We start from the raw sequence: 15,621 nt of genomic DNA on the forward strand, positions 1-15,621 counted from the left end.
GCCTGATTTATCCTCATTAACCCCAAAAATATGACGTTAATTGACATCTAGACCTAGAGTGAGGACTGTGGAGTAGTGTCCAGTACTATACATATCGATTTTAATGAGTTAATTAAAAAAGAACATTGATGCAAAGCATACATTCATTTTCATCCCAACACTATCGACTTCACACTAAAGCAGAACTGTTTGGTTTGATTTTGTCATTCATGAAGTTTGTTTTGATTGACGTTGTTGTGTGCGTGCTTATTTCCTAACAAGTTTCTGGCAAATAACAGCAATGGGTAAATTTTACTTCGTATTAGCCCTGATCTGTGTGGTGCCTATAGTGTACGCGTGTAACGAGGCAATTTGCGCGAGTGTGGTCTCAAAATGCATGTTGACTCAATCCTGCAAATGTGATCTGAAGGACTGCTCCTGTTGTAAGGACTGCTTCAACTGCCTCAGCTACCTCTACAGCGAGTGTTGCAGTTGTGTTGGTAAGTATATTATTTATCCATTATGGTAGAACTCTGTTTCCCAGCAAAGAAACTTGAACTTAGAAAATAAACCATTGTAATTCCGTGCCACTCAATATGGCTATGTTCTGATTTGGACAATATAATAAATGAAACACACCTTTTTTATGTATAACATTATACTGATAGTAGCTATGCAAGTTTTACTGACTAGTATGGTAAAGCCATCTCATACTGGAAATCTTCCAAATTTCGACCTCTATCCAGACTCTGTCTAGTAGTTTGATTTTTAATGTCTGTGTGCGATTTCTGTTTGTTCATAGCACTTACAGGGTAACATAGTATATTTTATAGTTTTTTTCTAAGTTGTTATAGATGGCCTGTTAAATATTGAATTTGTTCACATGTTGGCCTGGATGTAGATGATGGTACAGCCTTAACCTAAGAACATGGTATATTTATTCTTTGTAAGTCTTCTAGCTTCACACTCAGACTCTAGGAGTGTCAGGATATCTCCATCATGCACCTTCACATTCCTAATGATTTGACTTAGTATGAAGCAGCAATAAATACAGTGCCACTTTTAAGTAAGAGATCATAGAATAGAGTTACCGACTATAGAGTCGCGTCACAGATTGGTATAAATCTGGGATCACTTACCATCTGGAGGCCTTTTAGACTGATGGGTAATCCAGTCTTATAAAATTCTTTTTTAGTAGCCAGTTGCAATCTCAGTCATATTGTAATAATGGCTACTTATTCCCAATTAAGTTGTTTCGATAATAGTGGATTTTTTGCAATTTATAAAAGTAAATTAAATCATTGAAAAATTTCTTAACATACATTTTGATATTGACACTAGAAGTGATAAAATGATATTCAAGTTAATCTGCACAAATGTTTATAACTAGTTCTGCTTATTTACGCTGTACAGGATAATTAATAATGTTTTAATATATTTACCCCTATTAAAAATGGAATCCAACTGATAGTAAAAGGCTATTACGTCCCATGTACAAGTACATTTAAAACCAACCCCAGGTAGAACTAAAGAGAAATCTTAGATCAATTTCAAATGCTTTTTAATCCTAAAATCTATATTGGACATTCTCGTATAAGGTCCTATTAGTAATAAGCATACAATCATAGAATGGAGTTCTATTACCCTTATTTAATGTATCAAATTATTGTATGTTATTTTTTGTTTGCCCTAGATATGTGTCCAAAACCGAATGACACCCAGACAGAACTCTCAAAGTCGTCATACGTAGAGGAGCTGGAGGACAACATTCCCGGACTGTTCTCTGCGCTGACTATCGACCCCGATGTACAAAAGCGCTGGGTATCCTTCACATATCCAGTGGACATTGACCTGTCAGCATTCAGGCCTACTCCGGAGAAACAACTGGTGTATCATTTACGTGAGTACATGAAATCAACTTAGACATAATTGTGAGGTACTCGATTTATATGTTTATTGTTACTATGAAATTATTTATTTTGTGTAATCTGACAATAATTTTGCAGGACAGTGTCGGACTATCGAATTTGTCGGATTATAGAGTACTGCCTAATAAGACCCCCTATAATCCGATTTTTTTTACGAAAGGGTACCTTGTAATCCGACAAATTGCAGATCCAATGATAAGATTCAATATTTTGTATACATATACATATGTACTCTGAAGTACAAATCATACTTCATTATTTATGTCAAATTTAGTAAATTAACACAACAGAGGACTCACATGTTATTATAAAATTAACGTCATTAATGTTATAGAACTTACAAAAAATATTGTCTAAAAATATTCAATACATATGTACTAAATAATAGACCATGTCGGATTACAAGGGGTGACGGATTAGACAGGGGCATGATTATCGCGGGTCTACTGTATTTATGTATGTTTGAAACAGTAGATTTGATTAATTTCGCAGTTAAAAATAATAAAAATTGTCTTGGGGTCATTTATCTCTTTGCAGGAAAAGTAATAAGACTTTCCTCATATTTCTTACAGAAATCTTTACCGAATTCAATCTGTTTTACAAGGAAGGACTCAATTCTGTAGCTCAGTCATTGAACATCTGTTAAAGATAAGGTTACTCAATTCCAATTAATTGAATATTAATAAGATACATGATATGTGTGTTATCTTTTGCCGCATTTAATTCAACATATAATAATCGTAAATTTTATATAAAGCAGAATCGTTTCAAGATGATTTAATAGAGTCCTTTAATTATTATTTAAAGAAGCTACCATTTGCGACTTTTATGGTATTTCCACTATATCTCAAAAAGTCTATATTTTATATATGATTATATATAACTATGCAAATGTGGTGCTTTTAAAAATATAACTTCTCATTGAAATTATTTTATTATTTTTACTACACAACATTTATACCTAATATTACTTATTTATATAATTATTTTATAAGTAAAGCACCACCAAGTGCGAGAAACGGCGCAGATCGTTAGCTTTTGTAATTTGGAACTTATCGTCATACCTACTTCAAAGAAAAAGCGGCAGCAATAATACTTAAGACTTGTTATAGTTAACGACAAAGAATGCCAGGTAATAAAATGCCGTCGGTGCTTTCGACAAGTCTATCTTTTTAACAAAAAACACAAAACAACGGCATCCTGCTGAGTGTCGGGAAGCTGTGTGAGTCACTCTCGAACAATGTGTACCTGCTTCTAACTGTTATGAATGGAACTGTTATATACCTACTGATAAGCTTTATTACAATCATTCTAAGTTAATAATTAAAGGTGCAATTTTTCAAAATTTCCATAAGGACACAAAGGAATGCTAATCCTTTAATCAGTAGGTAACTTTGTATTATTACAAAGAACAAAAGTCGTTTATTATGTAACTGGAGTTAGGCCATAACATTAGGTCGTAACATGCCCAAAGTACCCGAAATAATAATAACCTCATAATCCGGAAATAAGTTATGATTTTGACGGGAGTTTCCAAGTCTCAAAATTGTGTATTTACGTATAAAATTCCTTTTCCAGAGAGCGTGGAACAAGAATCGGAGCCAGTGAGCCGCGACGTGGTGACATTCAATTGCACGGTCGCATACATGTCGCAGTGCATGTCGTGCGACAAGTGCCGTGCATCGTGCCGCTCCATGGGCGCTAACAGCTTTAGGTAATGAGTCTGTAGGATTTTAAAGCACCCTGCTTGAACTGTTTCATAGATTTTTGGGGACACAACTGTACAACCTGTATTTTAATGCACAGTCGCGTGAAAGCCATATCATGCATCAAGTCGCCCATCCAGACACTTCTTTACCTTTGCAGAGGCTAATTAAATAAATAACTTGCAACAAATCATCAAATGACTGGTGTATTTCCACAGATTACGTACTATTTACAGTGAAACCTGGTTAAGTGAGACATCAAGGGACCTGTAATGTCGTTTCACTTATAGAGGTATTCCACTTACCCAGTGTCTCAGATATACAGGTATAAATAAATATCTGTCTCATTTACAGAGGGTTCCATTAACAGAGGTGAGAATACAGGTTATTTCAGTTATACAGGTGCGATCATTAAATAAAATAACGTGTTATGTATGTAAATGAGTTTTAATAAAAAAAATATTATGTACTTAAAGGTAATCATAGTAAAGCGAAACTAAAACTGAAGGTAATTGAAGCTCAAAATTTGTACTTACGTACTTGGTATTACGTGTGGAATTTGTGGGTAGAATAAGAATGAGTAAACAAACAATGTTATCTCAGTTACAGAGGTTTATGCATATAAAATTTACTCGCTGTCTCAGTTATAGAGGTAACTATGATGATAAATCGAAAGAACAAATCCCAGATATAGAGGTTTACCTCGTCCCACTAACAGAGGTAATTCAGTGCCAAAGTGTTGGGACCTCAGCATGAGTTCCAGTTATGGAGGTTTCTCACTTATCCAGGTCCCACTTAACCAAGTTTCACAGTATATGGATAAATATCTTGTAATGATTCTGTCATCGTAAAAAAAACACAGTCATACAACATACTTGTCTTCCTTCGTATTACTCTAAGTATGTTTGTTCTAAACTAACGTTATATTTATATCCTACTTATTGACTTTTCTAGATGGTTCCACGATGGGTGCTGCGAGTGCGTCGGTGACAAGTGTTTGCACTACGGAATCAATGACAGCAGGTAATATTTGTTTTTTAGTTAAGCAGATTATAACTTTGTAGTGTAGTTAGCTGTATTGTTTCACAAAATTTATATGAAGGTCCAACTTTGAATGAAACGCGCCCTCTGTAGTATTAGAATAAACTGTAACATTCCCGAAGAAGTGAATCAACCAAGTGGCTCTGGATCGAATTCTGTATTTTGAAATATACGCCATACTACTACATTTCGTGAATTGATGACTCACCTACTATAAAAACAAGAATTGGGAAGAAAATATTTACAACAGTAACAAACAATACCAGAAAATTATAAGAAAATTTACCAAATACTTGAAATTTTACTGTTGTACGTAATAATGTTATAGTAGATTCGCACACCGTGCGTCGAACATAAATAAACATGGATTAAATCGGTTGTTCCTGGAATCGACATTTCGCCAAGGTTATAAACGTACTTATAAATATAGAAATCACACACCATCTTATGGAGCGAGATCTTGTCTTATTCTTGTATCTTAGAAAGAGTATTATTAAATACTTTACTCTGTTTGTTCTGTTGTATGACTTTATATTCGTAGGCGTCGTACCATCCATTCGTGATATTTGACTTAAGGAACAAAAATCATGATATTTAAATCTATTAACATGAAGCGCTACACTTTGGGGACGTTAATGAATAGCATCTATGCCAACTTTAGAGCTAGGACTGCGCTCCTATTTGGGGTCTATAAGCGCGATTGACCATTTACCATCAATTAAATTACTTAATGCTTTAATTTAATAAATAAAATATCTAGCTGCCCTATTATGATGTCTCATTAAATGATAGATCAATGCGATCCAAACGTTTGCCAATATTCCTAGAATGCTTAGCTATATCGTGAAATGAGTAAACAAATGGCCCGTAGAACGCTCGCTATGAATGAACGCGGCAGCCACGTGACACTCTTTATCACGTTAGTATTATAGTATAGTAGCACTATTAGTAGTACATCTAATTAAAAGTATGACGGTTTATGTTGCTTTTTGAGATATAAGTATGTAATCTTGTTACTTTCTACCACATAGACTAAGTAATAAACGTTAGCCAAAGTAAACCGTCTTGCAAACACCTGCGACGCAAGGTCGTCTTCTCGGATCAAAATTAACATATTAATCTGCGCGTACGCACATTAAGATGTATCAAGTGACATTCAGCCAGGTGTCGCCAATTTGTCATATTAGATGTCAGATTAGATTGGCGATCGGTGCGTTATTTTAGTATTGTTCGCTATTTTTATAATATAGTTACTTAAATACTTTTTATAAGATTTAATAAAATATTTTATGCCCGCGGCTGCGTCCGTTTTGAAATAAGATAATAAAGTGTAATTTTACAAAATTGACACATAATGCTGACGTGTTTTATGAAAAAGTAGTTCCAAATTACTGTTTAGTCGTGTGATATATTGACCATAGTCCAAAATTGTCACATAACTACTTTGAGTAAATTTAAATACATATAAATAATTGTCTTCGTGTTGTAAAAGTAGTTATCTATTATCTGGAAACCTAATGTATTTTAGAACTTAAAAACTTATGCGAGCTCTTTATTCAAAAAATAAATAATTATTATTCACAACTACGATTGTACAACTGTTGTTCAAAAATCATGTCTTAATTCCAGGTGTCTGGCATGCCCCAGTGGGAAGGGGACCACCGACAATGCTCTAGAAGACGACCTCGCTTATGACGACCTCGACTACGGGGAAGGAGTCGACGCGCAATCTGTTTAGAGCTAGTATATTGAGTATTATACTAATAAGTAAGGGTAACTTTTTATTAGGTCACACAAATTTAATTTTCTATAGCCCTCTAAATTATTTGCCAGTGGTGGTAACTATGTAACAACTTACCAGTCACTATACCACATCAATATCTCTTACTCTTCACAATGAAGCACCAATTTTATATGGCTCGAAGAGTAGTTATTAAGTGTAGGTGTCGCTGTAGTCGCACCACCAACCAGTTCTATTCGCCGCTTGTTTTTTTTCTATTCAATTGTCTAAATTATTAAAAATTATAATAATTACAAGTAAATGTCCTTATTATGAACCCCATACAAGTGTGACTTCATTTATTATATGACAGCAAACAATTTTGTTTTGCAAATATATTCGAAATGAAAACGCATAATTCAAAGAATTCTTAAGGTAGTCCAGTGGTGCAATATATGTCTTGATTGATATATAATGTAAGTCAAAATGGAAAAACAGAATGATAAAATATAATTTAAAAGTTATGACAATGGAAAGTTTACCAGTAGCTATCATATCACATGTGCTTAAAACCTTGTTGGACTACTTTACTGATTTTTTATTACTGTATATTTATATCTGTGTAATCAATTTCCCAGTACCTACGACATATCATTGATAATAATTACGTCAATTATAATTATTATATTCAAATTTTGGACAAACATTGAACAAGTCATGACCATACATTTAATTATTTTTTTATTATTAAGTAAGACCTTGATATTTTAATCATTACTTATTAAGAATATTAATTTATATAGTCAGTAGAATATGTGCCTTCTGTAGGCTGCCAACTAACCAAGGCGGAGAAAAGGATGAGCGTTGTAAAACAAAACTGTATCTAAATATACAATATTTATATTGTAAATGAGATTATTGTAATTAAACCTTAAAATAATATAGTTACATAGATATACATAAAGGTTATTTGACAATATCAGAGCTAGGATAAAACCCTACGGTTGTCATTGTAAATCATAACAATTTTAGACGATGTTTCTGAATTTTAAAATAGATGGCGAATTGCGCCCTTCATTTCAATCGTATGGTTTTATCATAGCTCCGGCTAGCTTATATTAATGTAACTAACCTTATGTGTTTGTCAATAACATCGATTAGGTGAAGCAATTGCGTACACCAGCGTGTCACTCTGATCTTTTCTCCGCTTTGTTAGACATGTGGCCTTAGCCTGCTTTTATATCCAGTGCCTTTTAATTTGTAAGTACTGCCATTTTATCGTGATCTTAATAAATTTGTCTTATTTTTATGATTTTATGAGAGCTTTATAAAAAGGAATACTCGTCTAACTTCTATCTTCTTTATTGAGATTTAGAATTTTATTATTGTAATTGGTTATTAGTTATTATGAAAGAGAAATCGTAATGTTATCGTATTATTTGTCCAAAAGAATTTAAATACATGTTCATGTGACCAAGATAAATACTGAAGGAATCATTGCAGTGACGTTCAAGTTGCCCGGGGCGGAAATTGAATTTGCCAGCCCCTTTTATAGGGGCAGGAAAAAGCCGTTCACTAGGACCAATTAGTAGCTGAAAAGTGTAACGAACACCACTGGTCTCTGAACTGTACTTCTGCAATTTTTCGGCGAAATAAGAAAGTTTTGCCGTCCCCAAAACAAGCCGCCCGGGGCGAATCGCTCCGCCCCCAGCACGTTACGCCTCTGAATGATTGTCTTCTTCTGAATGTCAAGTCTTTATCTATGGGAATAGATCAAATCTTTATAATAACTCTGTCTATTAAATTAAATGCGTTTCGACAGTAACTATTAGGAACCGCAAATTTATTTAAAGATAACTTCTTGATATATTTTGTCATTATCATGAACTCACTAGGACGCACGTAAGAAGCGATTGTTTTTCGTAATCTTACTTGAAAATAATAATTCCAAACCTTCAAATGGTTTTTATTTAGATAATGTTAAATGAAAATGTATTTATTTATTTTATATAACTTCCGTCCTTTCTTATATCAATCTTGTAGTAGATAAATATTAGTATTCTATTTAGTGGTTAAGTAATTTAGTATTTCATGTCGTTAAGAATCATGTTAATATCACTGCGCATAAACTTCATACTTATTGCAATGAACATAAAAATTCAGTGATTTAGAAGTCGTTTGCGAAATTGCCTATGTGCCTTATTTCTATCAAAATGCGTATAATTTGTGATTTATTTGTATTGTTATTATAATAAAACCTTTTGGCATTCCATGGTAATAAATCAAATTGTTGGATACATTTTATGATAGAAGTATACATACAAATTAACTTATGTAGACAAAGAAAATTCTCGTTTCGCTGAAGCTTATGTTACTATCAACAGTTTAGTTTTTGTTTTTAATAGTACATACATATTTTATAGCTAAGGTAATGCTTATGACCGTTTATGAAAGAGAGGGAGTATAAATAAATGAAGACAAGCGCATGTCATGCTGTCAAGACAATTTTCGTAATATGTTTGTTGTGACGTAACTAATGTAACATTTAGATATTTGCGAATATATCAATTCAGCAAATAATGACGAGAATATAAACGCCGCACACGAATATAGACGCATAATCTATGGGTATTACGCAAGGCGACTTCAGAAAAAACTCAAATAAGTTATGTACCACATTCATTCGCGCCTAATTGTGTACAGTCGGCGAGTATCTTATAGTATGTTTCATCAGATTCTTTAATGTCATTTATTGGCAAAGAAATCCAGTTTTTTGTGCATTTAATGCTGCATTTTCAATTTTCGAACAATGTCCGCCCTTTGGCAATAACATGCGCTAGTCAACCTTCGTTTTATAAATTTCACAATACGATAATTCTTAATAAATTACTAAACCTTAGTTCAGGTAAAACTGAAGATCTTTGTACAGCCGGTCATTTTATTGTTATTTGATGAATAGACGTATAACTTCAACTTACGAGTGCTTTCATTGTACTCTTTTGCCACAGCACAACACGGAGGTATCAAACAAGAAGTTTGATCAAAACTATATATGTTAAATTTCCGATTTTGCTTTGTAAATTAATAAGTTTTGTACTTTGTTTGCTTTGCAATTGCATTTCAATGATCATAATAAGCAAATTTTGAAATTCAATTGTAATTATGTAATATTTCCATAGTTTATTAATTCGCAATATAGACAAAACTAAATTTAAATTTTACTGTGTGTAATTGTGGTAGAAGTTTACAATGAAAAGATATAAAATCTCCAAGTGCCAAATGCGTTGCTTGTACAAAAAATATGCCATTATTTTAGGGTATTATTTTATCAATTAGTTCTGTATTAGAATCTCAAATTATAATTCGCCATACATTTATACTAAGTGCCTTATAAGTTTAATTTTGTACGTAAGTTTTGTACGGATATACAATGTAATTTAATCATTTATCTTGTAATAAAAGTGTATAAAATGATAAGATTTTTATTTATTAGGCACTCTGTTCCTCATGGATAATAAAACGCACAATAAGTTTTATATAATGTGAGGTTGGAGATTTCAGAATGAAATCTAGATACTCGATACTATACCATATAAATCTTTTAATATGTATATTACGTACCATACTCAAGTCTATGGTTAATTAATTATTATTGTCATATGCCTAGCTAGATGATTGACTTAAACTAAGTTAATATTATTGGTATGTAAGCGACTCATTTATCGTATTGTAGATGTAGAATACGGATCGAGGACGACCTTACGACATGATGACTGCAACTTATAGGTCAAAGAGTAGAGCAGTATTATTATCGGTCTTATTCCGGTCGGTATTGCCGGATACAGAGACTAAGGAACTAAAAAGAAAACCAATTTTGACAAATAATTTTTTAAGCGAAGAAAATTTTTGACTATAAACCGCCGAAATATTTGAATAAGTAACGTAATGATAACAAGACAGATTACTTACTTAGCTTATTCATTAGCGTGTGATCACCGAGGAACGATAAAGTAGGTTATGAAACATACAGAGCTATTATCATAAATATAGGCCTGTATAAGAGTTAAACCTATGGTTATGTATATTTTGGACATTTGCCTGTATCTTGTTAAGACGCTTATTTTCTTATTCATACAAATAATTGCCTCGATCAATTTGTCTGCTTTAAAAATTGCAACTATATAGAGGTACCTAATCAGCAACAGAGCGGCATGAAATAAGGCTAAAAGGTTATCTTTTCTTTCGCTGAAGAGATAATGCCACATTCTTGATAGAATATGGTTGTATAAAATACCTACGGTGATATTGGTGTGATCCGGCTCTTTTCTAATCAATTCTTATCTCCTACAATATCGCTAACGCTTTAATATAGCGATGCATAAAATATGGTACTAAAACTAAGGGACCGCTCATAATAATATTGCGTAATTGTTTGGTAGGTTGGTAAAAATATATATTCCAGAATTGTTACAATATTACAACTATCATATTCTACTTTTGGCCCAGTACCTGTCATGGATCCTACAAGTTTGAGAGTATTATAGATTTAGCAGGCAGATAATATGTTTACACTCGATGTTTTTCTTCATCGTGAAACCAGGTGATAATTATTAATAATACGTAAGTCATGACTTGAATTCGAAAAGGCTTCTCTTAGGAACCCGGAACTTCAGTTTCAGGAAGGCAATATTTTTACTACTGGACTACCGCTGCTACCTATTAAGGGCATTGGTTAAGTACTGAATTAGTACGAGCCATATAATAAATATAATTTATAAAATATCTTTTTTCATTGAATTATTTTTAAAAGATTTCTCATATTCTGCCGAAATTTCAACCAGCTTTTAAGAGCTTTCAATTTTTCACAAGGCCTTAAAAAGTAGAATAGTTGAACGTACAAACAGTAGGACGACGTAAACTTCGTAAAGGGCTCCTCTGTGTATGAAACAAAAAACTACTTTCAAATCGAGGCAATCAACTGGTTCATAAGTAGACCCAGATCTGTAAAAATGGTCCTTTTTACTCGCTGTTCAACTTATTTAGGGAACCAGTTACAGTAAAATCGACATGTAGAGTTGCATTCTACATCGATATTGAGAGAATATACAGTTCGCTTCAAAACCTGCAACATTGTACTTCTTACATACATTTTACTATTCGTTGCGTGCCGAATGCTCGCCGGTGAAGTGACAGTTAAATTGCATTCAAATAATTCCGGATTATTTATAGTAGACGAATCAGCTGACGGGAGTGTAGCGAGTGCTATACGAGCAGAGGCGCGCCTGTGCGCGCGGAGACACCTCGCGAGTCGCGAGTTGCGCTATCGCCACTATCGCGTATAATGATGTGCCACACGTGAACCAGCAACCGGCCTCGGTGACTTGTTTACGCCGTTTCGTACACCGCGCGTAATTACGAGGCACGTCAAACGCGCTACCCACACGATCGAGACCATGCATTTTCTTGACTAAATCGAAAATAAATGGAAATGTTGCGATTATATTTAACTGGAGACTTGCATAACCGTTAACGTTCACCCAAAATAACTATTGGAAAACAACGTTGTTTCGACAGTGATAATACTTTTGTGTGTCAAATATATTCGGTAACTCAACATGTACGCATCTTTAAGTTGGATTTGTTGAAAATCGTATTGGATTGTAGTGTTGTGAAAATGAGGAGTGACCTGATGGCTCCCAGCGAGGTGGAAGGGACTGACTACCTCCTGTCCTCCACTATGAGGCTGGAGGATAGCTTTCTGCAAATTCTCGGTGAGTTTATAAGATAAGTGCATAAGTAAGTAGATATCTATTTACGTTAATATTTATTAGACTAAGTACATAAAAAATCTTAATTATTTTTTCCGGATCGTTAATTGAGATGAATACCTATAGGCAGCGGCAGAGCTGAAGTAATTAGAAGCGGGTTTATTGTTTTGGAAACAAGATAGAGAAGTAGTTAAGAGTTTAGAAAAAAATATATAAAAAATTTGGTCGTGCTGCAACCTTGTTTATACATATTTATAGTTAAGCCAGAAATATTATAAATCTATCGTAATCTACTGTGCACCTTGAGTTACGAAATATACTTAGGTAATTACTCATATAAGTCATATGGTTAACAAGAGTCTTACAAAAAGGGAAACCCTTAGCCTCTTCTTTTTTTCACCGAGGTCATAAACATAATAAAACTATGATTTCGAAATATGTAAGATGCTTGCTTGGGATTCGAACTCAGTTCAGCACGAAAGACGTAAATTCTTACTAACCACTGTCCTTTACTAGGGAGTAGGGAACAAGAATTTGGTGTAGTTATACTCTATGACTCATTCAAATATGACATTTGTAGACCCTACATTACCTCTCACATGGCATGATAGAATTAAATCATCCGGTCTTACATTACGGTTTAGGATGGATTGAATTATGTCCTTCTAGTTCTAAAATATGCATCTTCCTTTAGCTAATGGCCCTATCCTTTCCGCGGCATCATTATTTGGCCCAGCTAGTTCCAGATAGCTTATTACTGTTTTTAATAAAATACCTATTTTCATCACTTGAGGTTGAAGAATGTTTGAAATGAAAATGAGTAAAGTGTCTTTGTTTTTTGTACGTCAAATATTTTTATCACGGAGTTTTATGATATGCAAGGGAGTCTCTTTATGAAAAAATAACCAAGATCCTAAACCGCAAATGTTTGTTTATAAATTTGACATCATAAATAATTAATAGTTCAAGTATCGATATAAAATAAGTAGAGCAGGTGTATGTTTATGGTATCGTTATATATAATTAACTAATTACTTACGACTATAATGTATTTTTCATGGGTGTCGCTATGTCTATAACATAAAGTAAGACTGAAGTAGCAAACGAGCATGCAGTCCACCTGATGTTAAGTGGTCACTGCTGCCCATGCATGCCGAACTAACTACTGTTCAAGCAAAATAATAAATTGAAAACCTCCTGTAGTTGACTATTCGTTGTAGGTCTCAGTTGCAGTGTAAATAAAACATTTGATTTTTATATAATAATAATTTTAGCAATAGTTATTTGTAAACTACTTACTCCAATTATCGGAGACAAAAGGCTGAAAGCTGATTAACCATGTGTTGAAATAACGTTATGTCATTAAAGATTTCTTAGTTGTAGTTGTGAGGAATTTACTAAATTTCAGATTCAAAAAATATAAAAGGTGTACATAGTTGCTGCTTTAAATAACTTCAATTAACTATGGTGGTAGTTATTGCACTACCTATTTAGATTACAGTACAGTACTCGTACATTAGTACTAAGTTTACTAATCGCTATCGTGAATCGATCCAAACGCCAGCAAATTATGTATTTAGATATAAATATTGCGTTTAATACCGACAAGATTTTAAACAATCTTGTAATTTTAATTACGTTAATTGTGCAATAAATCATGTTAACCCATTTAATTACGCCTTTCCTATACCCAGTTACTTTCTTGAAGGAGTACCGATGTGGGATATTTAGAATAAATATAGTTAAAAAACACGCTTATGTGATAAAATCAACTAAGAAGTACACAATATTTTTCAATCTAGAAATCAATTAAAGAACAGTAAATAGTATAATTATGAAAAAAGCGTGGGGTACTCTATTTATCAGTTTTCGAAAAGCGTCCCACACTGGACAATGGTACAAAATAATTAAAATCGTGTATTGTCATCGGCTTTTGATAATTCTTCAAAATTTTTAATTAAACAGAACGTTCAATGTGTATAGAAATTGGATTCAAAGATTCCGTTACAAAGTTACATAAGTACATACATACAACCCAAGCTAATAAAAACGTGTCAAAAATGTCCGGAAATTAGACGTCGCCTTTCATAATTATAAAGTAAGCAAGCATTCTGTTTAATCAAGTTACTGAAAATATGTCAGCATGATATCACTGTTATCGGTTACCACCAAACGCATTTTCGTAAAGTTTTAAAAATTACATATTTTCGAAAAAGTTCGAGTTTTTAGGTAACGTCCATCAAACTCTACATTTTTAATATTTATTCATGAACACCAATAACAGCATAAAACTTTTATTGAAATAGATTAATATCCGGATTATATTAATAACCTCGCACGTGAAATCTATGTACAATGAAGTGATAACATAGGTACAATAAAATTATTTGTTACATTAGTAAATTTAAGAGAACGCAGTGAATCTTATCTGTTATTATCTAATTATGAATGCAGACAGTTATAAATTGCATTAAACATACATAATCGTGAAATATAAGATTGGGTATTCAAATGATTTTGTATGAGATAAGAACAGTACATACCTATTCTAAAAATGTTGGTAATTTTTACGTAAGCACATGTACGTATGTAATGTATGAAATGAAAAATGATGCTAAGTACTTATTCGTTTTGATATTAATTTAAAATCAAGGATTTATTACGTACGTGCTTGGTACCTGAACATATAATAATAGTAAGTTGATATAAATAACTTTAATTTAAAATTAGTATATACCTACCTACTTAAAAATATATTTGCGTTAGAGGTGATAGGTAGGGTACTATTTCTTTGGTGTGGCTGAACTGAAATTCGTAGTAAGAAGGCCCCACAGGTATCTCTATTTATTATTTCCATAACAAAATAATCAGCGACTTGATATATAAAAAGTTCTAAAACGCTCACATCTTTCATATTATCCAACAAGTCGATTTACACTTGAGCCATTTATGATAGTAAGTAGATTAAAGTATTTAGCTAATCTTTTTAACCGATACTAAAATGTTTATCTGTAGTAAAAGATATATCCTGGCTGGCTTATCACCATTTAGCCTGAATCTAGATTTTGGCAAAAAAAGGTGTGTTTTCCAATCGTATAAAAAGAGGTATTTGCTTTTAATATTTTCCTAATTGATTTTATAGAATTACGCTTGACTTTAATTAAGATGGTACTTAAAAATCTTTTAACTGCAGAGGTGCCACGGTTAAGAGTCATTCATAAATTACATATATGTTAAGCGGGAGGGAGGAGGTCGACAGTGTGACGTTGGGTGGGGGAGTCCTAAATGTCGTGACGTCATATTGTCTAAATGTATAATTATATTATTAGTGTAGATAATTTAATCCAAAAAAAAAGAATTTCGAAAGTGCTGTTCAAATTTAATAATTTCTATTAAAATTTCAAGATATGTGAGGGGGGGGGGGCTTAAATGTGACCAAATGTGAAATGCGAAAAATCAAGAAATTCGTGTGATTTAAT

General features: G+C 32.9%; 2 protein-coding genes across 2 annotated transcripts in view; both read left to right on the top strand.

Moving 5' to 3' along the window:
- Window positions 1-153: 153 nt before the first annotated feature.
- cv (twisted gastrulation BMP signaling modulator crossveinless) lies at window positions 154-7,922 on the top strand. The gene is made up of 5 exons (XM_073086739.1): window positions 154-479; window positions 1,673-1,879; window positions 3,486-3,621; window positions 4,568-4,636; window positions 6,284-7,922. Exons 1-5 carry the CDS (start codon window positions 281-283, stop codon window positions 6,390-6,392), a joined length of 720 nt encoding a protein of 239 aa, XP_072942840.1. The 5' UTR covers window positions 154-280; the 3' UTR covers window positions 6,393-7,922.
- Window positions 7,923-11,485: 3,563 nt separating this feature from the next.
- Window positions 11,486-15,621, top strand: part of Hnf4 (Hepatocyte nuclear factor 4) — a 61,546-nt gene continuing 57,410 nt past the window's right edge. Inside the window, exon 1 of the mRNA XM_073086789.1 lies at window positions 11,486-12,145. Within this exon, the coding sequence (XP_072942890.1) occupies window positions 12,049-12,145 (97 nt within the window). The 5' untranslated portion in view covers window positions 11,486-12,048. The remainder of the gene's footprint in view (window positions 12,146-15,621) is intronic.

This window comes from Epargyreus clarus, unplaced genomic scaffold (assembly GCF_041222505.1).
Source record: "Epargyreus clarus isolate Ecla_fem2 unplaced genomic scaffold, WU_Ecla_fem_2.2 ptg000024l, whole genome shotgun sequence".
Classification (NCBI taxonomy): domain Eukaryota; kingdom Metazoa; phylum Arthropoda; class Insecta; order Lepidoptera; family Hesperiidae; genus Epargyreus; species Epargyreus clarus.

Bases quoted from the DNA above. Each gene is read 5' to 3' on its own strand.
- cv (XM_073086739.1), top strand. From the start codon at position 281: ATGGGTAAATTTTACTTCGTATTAGCCCTGATCTGTGTGGTGCCTATA. The intron at 480-1,672 runs GTAAGTATATTA...TGTTTGCCCTAG, and splicing joins CGAGTGTTGCAGTTGTGTTG to ATATGTGTCCAAAACCGAAT. The intron at 4,637-6,283 runs GTAATATTTGTT...TCTTAATTCCAG, and splicing joins TACGGAATCAATGACAGCAG to GTGTCTGGCATGCCCCAGTG.